General features: G+C 34.9%; 1 protein-coding gene across 3 annotated transcripts in view; it reads left to right on the forward strand.

The window, feature by feature from the left end:
* The window catches only part of PRKG1 (protein kinase cGMP-dependent 1), a 1,181,528-nt gene extending 1,177,111 nt beyond the window's left edge, over positions 1-4,417 (forward strand). For all 3 annotated transcript variants that reach the window (XM_030864960.2, XM_030864959.2, XM_060286056.1), the window contains 4 exons: positions 32-154; positions 236-298; positions 1,527-1,593; positions 3,421-4,417. In XM_030864960.2, the coding sequence (XP_030720820.2) occupies positions 32-154; positions 236-298; positions 1,527-1,593; positions 3,421-3,519 (352 nt within the window). In that variant the 3' untranslated portion in view covers positions 3,520-4,417. The remainder of the gene's footprint in view (positions 1-31; positions 155-235; positions 299-1,526; positions 1,594-3,420) is intronic.
* Positions 4,418-9,766: the final 5,349 nt, after the last annotated feature.

Genomic DNA, 9,766 nt, shown 5'->3' on the forward strand with positions numbered 1-9,766 from the left:
CTATCTCTTTTCATGTCTCTCATTCTTGCAGCCCACCTTTCTCAGGCCCAGATCCTATGAAAACCTATAACATCATATTGAGGGGGATTGACATGATAGAATTTCCAAAGAAGATTGCCAAAAATGCTGCTAATTTAATTAAAAAACTATGCAGGTAAGCATTTCAACCACATTATTTTTTAAAGGATCATAATATGGAAACAATTAGATTCCTTAACAATTATTTTATTTTTAGGGATAATCCATCAGAAAGATTAGGGAATTTGAAAAATGGAGTGAAAGACATTCAAAAGCACAAGTAAGTGTTCTTTCCTTATAACTTTAGGTTTGAGAGTTCAGAAAGTATTTTCCCAGGCTGATGTTTTTAAGGTAGTGGTTGTATATAACTGATGCAATTAGTCTATGGGAATATCCAAGGAGACATGTAGACTAGTTAGCCTTGTTATTTAAGACCTTTCGAGTTGCGTCTCTGGGACTTTATTTAGACACATCTGACCCTCTGACATTCTAAACAACAGATTCACTGACTTTAGTTTTTCCTGACTCAAACTAACTAGCACTTTTCCTCTTGAGCATGAAGAAGAAATACATATTTTTAATCCTGGAATTCTCTTCTCTACCAGAATATTAAAAACAAAAGTACTCCACCATCTATCATGCCTCATTTCCTTGACTCAACCTAAAATATACTTTTCCAATCATTTCCTAGTTAAGAGTACAGTCTTTTTTCTCTGTCATAGCATCTATTTTTTTTTTTTCCAAGCAATAGTAGCATCTTGAATATCAGACCTTATCCATGTTGACTGGATGTATCTGAAGCTAAACTAAGACCATATTGGTTTTTCCCTATTAGTCTGTTTCTGTAACATGCACAGGAGATTCACATATCTACCAAGAGGAATGTGTTTACCCTATGAATGTCTAAAAGGCCTGCCAGGAATTTGGTGTAAGCATTTGTGAATGATGAAACCTTTCAAAGACAACAACAACAAAAAACCTTCTGTGATATTTGGCCCTCATTTCTACAGAAAAGCCATACGCAAAATACCTTTATTCTACCAAAAAGAAAAAAGAAAGAAAATGGGGTACTTAGAGACCAAGACAGTGATGTGAACAGGTTAATTAACTGAGGCTGCCCACTGAATCAGTGACAAAGATGGAAAGATAATTTTCTGTCCTGACACTTCATGCCCTGATTCCACCTTCTTAAAATAAATCTTCTGTAGGGCCCAGCATATTATGACATTTATTAAGTTATAATGATTGTGTAGGAACAAGGTCCGAGAGACATTATGACTGAAATTACTAGAATAAAAAGGAGTTGCTTTCTAATTAGTGTCTAAAATTTTGACAATTAGATTTTTTAAAAAATATGCATTCCATTTAATAAGCTAACGTTTAAAAACATGCAGTTAAATTGAAAATGTTTGCCTGTTTTCCATCAGTCATGGACATCATATATAGCAATGCGAAGACTTCAGCTGAGGTAAAATGTGTTTAACCGTCTACTTCTTTTCCTTTCTTAGATGGTTTGAGGGCTTTAATTGGGAAGGCTTAAGAAAAGGCACCTTGACACCTCCTATAATACCAAGTGTAAGTAGACTTTCCAGCTTGTACTAGTGTGACACACGTGAAGGTGTTTGTCAGTCATCAAAGGTCTGCTATTTTTACATTTTTATCCTATGATCAGATTAGATAAACTATAGGAGAAATACCAGATTAAAATAGTGACATCTTCTAAAATCCAAGCTTAAAAACGGTGTTAAATATTGACAGAAGAGTATCATGAATCTTTTTTTCCTCGTAATATAAAACCTTTATACATCTTTGCCCAAGAATATATTCACAACCTTATTTAGTCATATTCATGAATTACCACCAAAACTATGTACACTGTTTTAAATTTCTGCACATACATCTTCTCTCTATACAAGATGCAATAAGTTCTTAACAATTTAGTGTGTACTTGAGTATACTTGGTGTGAGTTAGGATTATCTGCTATTGTTACCTTCTGTTTATGATTTCAGTTTACTCTCCACCATGCTCTGTCTCCAAGAGTCCAACCCAAATGGACCACAACAAAACATTCCCGGCCCTTTGGTTTCCTGTTGGGTGTGGTCAACAGTCCAGCAATCAGTTTCAACAGCTTTCAATTCCTGGCCTATATTGCCTCAATTACGCCCCACATAGCTCCTCTTCCCCTGCCCACATAGTACTCTGAAGCACTCCTAAGCACAATGGTGTTCTTTTAAATTCTCTTTTCTTAACACATTAGGTGTTTTGTTAAACTGCTAATCCACTAAGTCGACTAAGTGTTTACACGCTATTAACCTGAAATAGATTTCAATTGACTGCATTTATAGATACAATACTATATCTAGCTAATAAAATGTGATGTGTCTCAACTGAGGAGGAGAGGGCTGCTTTGCAGTCCTGAACCTTTCATTTATATACTTCCTTTTTCTGGGACTAATTTAAGATCACTTCTTCTACAGAAATATTTTTCCTACTTCTAAGATTTATTTCTACACTAATATTTATGTTTATTCACAAAGCAAATTACAGATGCTAACTGCATTCATAAAGTTTTACTTTTAGAACAAGAACAGTATAAGAAACTTGAAGAGGTAAATATTAAGTCTAAATTATCCTAACTTATATTTACCAGGGGTCTCCTTTTATGCAATCAGTAGTGTTAAATTATATGGGGGAAATATATATATATATATATATATATATATATATATAAAATAGAATATGAGGTCCTAAATATTATAGAATATAAGGGAAATTAAAGTGTTTCTTTACTGCTTTTACTCATGCTCTGCAGATTGGACTTTGCCCAGTAAACTTGTAAGAGTTTTTGCTTAAGGTTAGAAAGGGCTTTTTATCATACTTAGAATAAATACACGGAAATCCTTAAGATGACTTCTGCCTATTTCTCATTTCACTCCCCTCCTCTTTTATACAGTAGCCAAATTGACCTCTTTTAGATACTTCATAGCATGGAGCTCTCTCTTTCTCACCTCAGGACCTTTGCATGTGCTATATACCCTCTTTGTGGAAACCATTAATTCTTAGGTTTAATACTTTTTCCACAATCACTCTTTTTTACTCATGACACCTTGTACTTTTTCTTCATAGCACTAACCAAAGTTTATAATTATCTACAGCTGTAATTATTTGTTTGAATCACACAATTTATTCTTTCCTCGAGTGTAAACTCTATGAGGGCAAGAGCCATGTCTATTTTTATTCACCACTGTAACCCCCAATACAAAGGACAAACCTGCTCATGGTAGACATTCCAAAAATAGCCATTGAATACAGACTGAATAAAGAATGTTTTAAAAATCTAGCTTGGAAGACCCCTAAAAAAAAAAATCAGAAAATTTTACCGTTCGTTCTCTTGTTCGCAGGTCGCATCACCCACAGACACAAGCAATTTTGACAGTTTCCCTGAGGACAGTGACGAACCACCACCTGACGACAACTCAGGATGGGACGTAGACTTCTAATGTATTTCTCTTACCTGCTTCTGCCTTGCTGAAGACAGCTTTTTCTGAGACACAGCTGCCAGCAAACCTGAAAGAAAGAGAGAAGATTAGTGCTCGGGGTCACCATGATGCCTTTGATCGATGCTGCTCCAGTAACTACAGTGGCATTAGGACTTATTGCTTAGATGACAATAGTGCTCTTTACATGTTTTCTGTTTGAACCTAAAAATAGCAGTTGACATGGTGGTCCTGAAGCAAAGCCTTTCACCAGTAAAGAAATGTTTTCTATTGTTGCGATGACCTTGCTTTGCTCTGATTATAATTTGAAAGACTGTAAGAAACACTTCAAAGAGAGTCAGTACCTTGCTAGAATTATCAAGAAGATCAAAAAATAATATATTGGGTACGATAGATTAGATTACTGTGGTACAAAAACTGGACTCTTCCCTTTCTTCAAGTGAGGGTTGTAGACTCTGTTACTGCAAGCTGGTGTAAATACCGTATACAAGAGGACCACACATCTGCTGGTCACAGAGTTCATGTCAAACCAGTGCTAGAAGTTTCATGATTTTCTTTCCCAGCAGTGCTGATGACGAGACTGAATGTTACCTTTCCTTTCTGACAGATTTTAAAAACTGATATGATCAAAGCACAACTGCTATGGAGTCTGCAGAGAAGTCTCATAGCAGGTATATATGTGTTTTCACAGAGGACTGAAGAACACAACATGCATGATATTTGTTTCTTTTTGATAAATTGGCATGACAGAGTGGGACAAAAGCAATTCACAAACCATTTCATATTTTTTTTAAATAGCGTGCTTAAAGATGGTCCTGGAAATAAATGACTAGCAGCCAACTGGTTTTTATTTATCTCACACACCCTCAAACTGAGGCTTAAAATATTCCCTTTTATAAAAATAAACCCTTCGGGTAGGGTAGGGTGGGGTGGGTTGAGAGGGATGAAGATCCACCCAAAAAAAAAAAAAACTATATATAGGTGCTATGTATATCTTTCATCTGTAAATGTCAGTGTCTAAACAGACAACACAAATTCTAATCATTACATGTGTAGCCAGAGAATCAAGCATTTTCACTAAATTTATCAAACCAAACTTCTGTCAGATTTCACTCATACGACATAGTCTAGGGTTGAGGGAGACACAGCATAGTCTAGGGTTGAGGGAGAAAGGTGACTAAAAACATATTTGAACTAGCTTCTTGTCTTAGGCCTGAACCAAGAAAAGAAAAGAAAGCAAGCACAAAATCATTAAGATTCACCCGATGAGAACCCTTACCTATGTGAGGTCAGGGAACAAGACAAGAACCTGGGCAGGTGTGATGACCTTTTTGTCAATGGGCAAGGAGTCTATTAGCATGTGAAAGGAGGAAAGGAGTAGAAACAGGAACCCGATTTCTTAAAAGTAAATTGGAGCTAAGTGGAACAGAAATACTACAATTCTGAAATATCAGACTAGCTAGGAAAGACCAGATTTGAAATATCGAATTGATTTGCTTTTTCACATGGGGAAAAGAATCAGCAATTTAAACGGAGTCCTTTGTTGGCAGGCCAGTTGACAATTATTAGCTGTCAAAAGTAGCACAGCCATTTGGAGCTTTTCCTGGACAAGTAGCATTGTACCTCCTTAGACAAATGTATAATTTTATGAGCTGTCATCCTGATTTGGAACTGTATATGAACATGGCATATTAAACAGAGGTTTGATCTTTTCCCGTAGAGAGTGTTTAAAAAGTCAATCAAATATAGACAGTTCTGCAAAACATATGTCCACCGAGATTACACAGTATCCAAGAAGGCATATATTATGATTTTTGTTTGAATTTTTCATACCAAGACTACTTTAGAATATGATATGTTATCAAAATATAAAAATCTAAGAAACATTTGGAAAATAAGAGTATTAAGGGCATATTATATATAATTAGAATAAATTTAAATGAAATTTCGATCCTAAGATATTATTATTATTCTTGTATTATCGGATTTTTCCCTCCCTGTTTCTCAAAATTGAACTATTCCTCAAAATACTCAACTTCTTCTACAGATATTAAAGATAAAATTAAACATATCAAGTTAAAATCCAGCTATGAATGCGACTTCAGAAGTTTAATATTGCTTTTAATTGGGCTTTTAAAAATATAATTTCAATGTTATTAGTCAACGTTCAGTGATTTTTTTTTAAAGACAGTGGTGTAGGCGTGCTAAAGGTTTGCTAGAATATTAAATTCACCTAGTCATTTTAAGTAAGAGAATCTTCTCCTGCAACTTTTTAAATATTCCAATAGCCCCAGAGATTAGCACTTACTGTGGATTTGGAACTATGGTTCAAGTCTAAGACAACCAATATGTACAAGTTCTATAGAAAATGAAGAAGCAGCATTCAGCATAATGTAACTGTAGGTCATTTCTCCCACTTGTTAATGCATCTTTGTTCATTTCACCTGTGGCATTACATTAGGATGTCTAAAGCAATCACCAATAAAGGTGAACTACATCTTTCAAGAATTACTAAGAGAAAACATTCATCTAATTTTCAACATTGAATTTTAAGGATTTAAATCTGTCTTAATGAAGACACTAGGGCTAAAATTCATGGTCAGCTTCATAAAAAGCACATCTCACTTTATTTCTGAATTTTTCATGCCCCCTCTATTTTCTTCCACTAAAGAACATCCAGATAAGTTAGAATAGCGCCAACTTGTTTGATTTGTTAACTGACTTTCTTGTTAATACTTCAAGTATGGGAAATAAGGGCTTTCTGTGTGTCTTGACTCACAGGAAAACTGAAAACTGCCAAGGAAAGGAGCAATGTAACACCTGAGATAGATTGAATACATTAGGGAAAGTGATTTCTGGAAATTTGCTAGGAATGATATTTGTTTGTCCCTTCTTTGTAATTAATATAGGAATCAGATCTATGTGGCATTTAAAACAAATTTATTTTGATTATATTCTTTACAAATCATAACTTTTACTTAAAATTATGGGATATGCATGTGAATCACACATGTATAATATATAAATTCAACTACTGAATTTTTCTTGTCTCATTTCTAAAAGACTGAACTGATGGTGAACTTAAATTTAAAGAAGTCAGCTACCGCACCGAAAATAAGGATATTAGAGCTGATTTCATACAGTAGAGGTGATTTGTGCATTATCCATAACAATGTTTTCTTTCACAGTAGGACCACAGACAAATATTTATGTAAATAGGTATTTCTGTGTGATATTTTGTGGTACATGTAACTTTTTTTAGTGTTTCACAGCATTATTATTTCATTTAATTTGTACTGAATAATGTTTTTAGGTCCAAGTAGACTTGAATTAATGTCATAATTGTCAGTATTATTGAAAATTATGTCAACTGTACTGTTTATCCATCTGTCCCATAGTTTAGAACATGACCTGGCTATCTGGCATTGTTGCAAGTGCCTTAAATTCATGGCATCCTATTAAAAAAACAAATTTGGTGTTATGCTGCATGACAAAGACAAACACACCTCAAAATGTTGTCCTTTCTTAGCTTGCTGCGTTTTACAGTTCTTTCTGCTAACAATTTATAAGCCTTTATTACATAATATTGATGAATTACAGAAATGATGAAGTTGTTCTCTTATTTCTGTTAAACGTACCAGAGCTGTGTATCTGTTAATGAGATACAGCGTCATTTCTGTGAAATGTATAAATGTATGTGCAGGTCAAATTAATATATGACATACTATCAGTCTGTATACAGGTATTCCTGTTTTGCTAAGCTGTGCAGATTCAGTTAAAAAAAATAAGTGCAGTCAAGTTCTAAAATATCTCATTTTTTAGACTCCATTAACAACAGTACAACTCAAAAGAAAAATTGGAAAATGACTGCTAGCCAAGCCTCGTCATGAAACCAATGATGAAAAAGTACCTTGGTGCACCAGTCAACAAAACAGGATGCTTCCTCTGAGTTCTTGTATATGCAAATCACTTATAAGGCAAGTTTTCAACAGACCTAGAAAGCTAAACATTGAAGGTGTGTTGTTAGCCCTCCTCTTTATCTGCCCCTGCATCAACGGACAGAGCTCTGGGACCTTGACAGTGACTCAGAGGTTTGGACTTTCCAAGTATAGGGACATTTCTTGAAGCGTCATCTATCAAATTTATTTCAATGTATGATGTTTTTACAACTGCTCAGTTCTTTTGTATTCTTACAGCTATCGTTATTTGATTGTCCTCTTACAATTCGTTCTACATGAAAGAGTCCTTTGTTAGTCAGAATGCAACAACTGTCATCAAATGGTCACTGACCACTTGCACTCTTTTGATGTAGATTAAACACTTTTTCATAAACTTAACCTGCTTTGATTTGCTCTGTATTTTTCCTGCAGCTGTAATTGCCGAGTGCCTGTTGTATACTTTATAGAGTTGAAATAAAAAAATAATTACTTTTGAAATTAGTTGATGTTTAATTTCAAACAAGATTTTAGAATTAATATATTAGAATTGAAATACCATATAGTGCTATTGTAGAATGTCACTATAACAATGTAGAAAATACTTATAACCCAAGTATCCATCATAAAATGATGTGTTATCATCTAATATAAAACTAATCCAACAAATCAGCTTAAAGAATTCAACAGGGTTACATGAGGCCATCCAGTGTGAAGAGCCACACGAACCTGAAAATTAGCAGTTTTCTGTATGCAACTACCACACCACCACCATCACCACTACTACCACTCACTCCTTTCTGGGCTACCCCTAGCCAAACTCTGAACTAGGCACACCGTCAAAGGGGCAACATACAAGAATACAAGACATGCTAGGAGGGAATTATTTAATATGAAAAGTAACTTCATGAATCTTTGTCTAAGGTTTGTTCACCTAATCCCTCTGTTAAACTTCACATGCATAAAGAATATATATTTAGAGAACAATAAGATTGCGACAAACTCAACTCTCCACAGCCCTGGTGAACATATTGTTGCTACATCCCTTTGCTCCTCACTGCAGTGAATGGTACACAACTTAAAACTGGCTGCAACATAAAGATCCCCTTAATCTAACTGCATTTGTCTTGTTGACATCACATTGCCAGTGACGGTGAATTGAAACCCCTTTTTAATGAAAACTAGAAATTCAATTCGGTTAGCTTTCTCAGACAGAGCCAATAAAATAACCTTAAAAAATATTATGTCACATAGCAATCCAATAATTTCATTTTTCCTACAAATAGAACTGAACTGTAAGTTTTTAGTATTTGTCCTTTAAGTTCTGTTATTTTCACACCCTTGATCTAAGAACCGTCTTCTTTGATCCCAGAAGGTTTTTTGTACTAATCACACAGTTTTTGCAGAGGTACACAGATCAATCCTCATGATCATTAGTGGGGTTGGGGGGGGGAAGATGGTGAGGATGTTGCATCCATGCCACTGTCACATCTTGTGCATGTTAATTGCCATTGAAGTAAATCACTGAACACTTACTTGACTATGACAATAGGAATCAATACTAAATTTGAGATGAATGAACTGGTAGCACGATCGTCCAAGTTGATCACATGTTATGCTTGCAGACCTACCCTGAGATTCTCAGTTATAACCCTGAAAGTGTTATGCACATAATATAGGACAGCCACAATGCTAATATTCTTTTCCAGAGTCCTATTTACAGTTCTCTTCTGTATTCCATATTTCTCCTTTCTAATTCAAAAGGCCTATAAATTAATAAAATAGTAATGTTTACCTCCGACAACTGTTTTTCACCCAAGGTGAGTCTATGAAGCAAAAGACAAATCCATCACATGCCAATTAGCAAAGCCAAAAAGGTTACGTCTCAACCTCATGGGAAAAGAAAAAAAAAGGAAGAAGGGAAAAACCAAGGCCACAAGCCACAAAGTCTGGCCATGGATTTCATAAAACTTAAGGGACAGGCTCAAAGTATATGTTCTAGAACAATGTTTTCCAAACATCAATGTCGTAAAATGTCTGTAGAAAATATGGTAAAAACATAGATTCCCAGCATCATCTACAGCTATTTTCAGGTACAGTCCAGAAATCTGAATTTATAACAAGCATCTTAGCTTATTCAGATGGAAACAGTTGTATACATTCATGGAAGGGATGCAGGAAAATATGGCCCATGGGAAAGCATTTCAGGAATGGTAGGGTGAAGGAGGAAAGAAAAAAAAATATCTATAGTCATTGACATCCAAAGCCTATTAAATGACATTTATATTCTACCTATATAGCTGTCCTTTCCATTT

Source organism: Globicephala melas, chromosome 16, assembly GCF_963455315.2.
Source record: "Globicephala melas chromosome 16, mGloMel1.2, whole genome shotgun sequence".
Lineage (NCBI taxonomy): Eukaryota > Metazoa > Chordata > Mammalia > Artiodactyla > Delphinidae > Globicephala > Globicephala melas.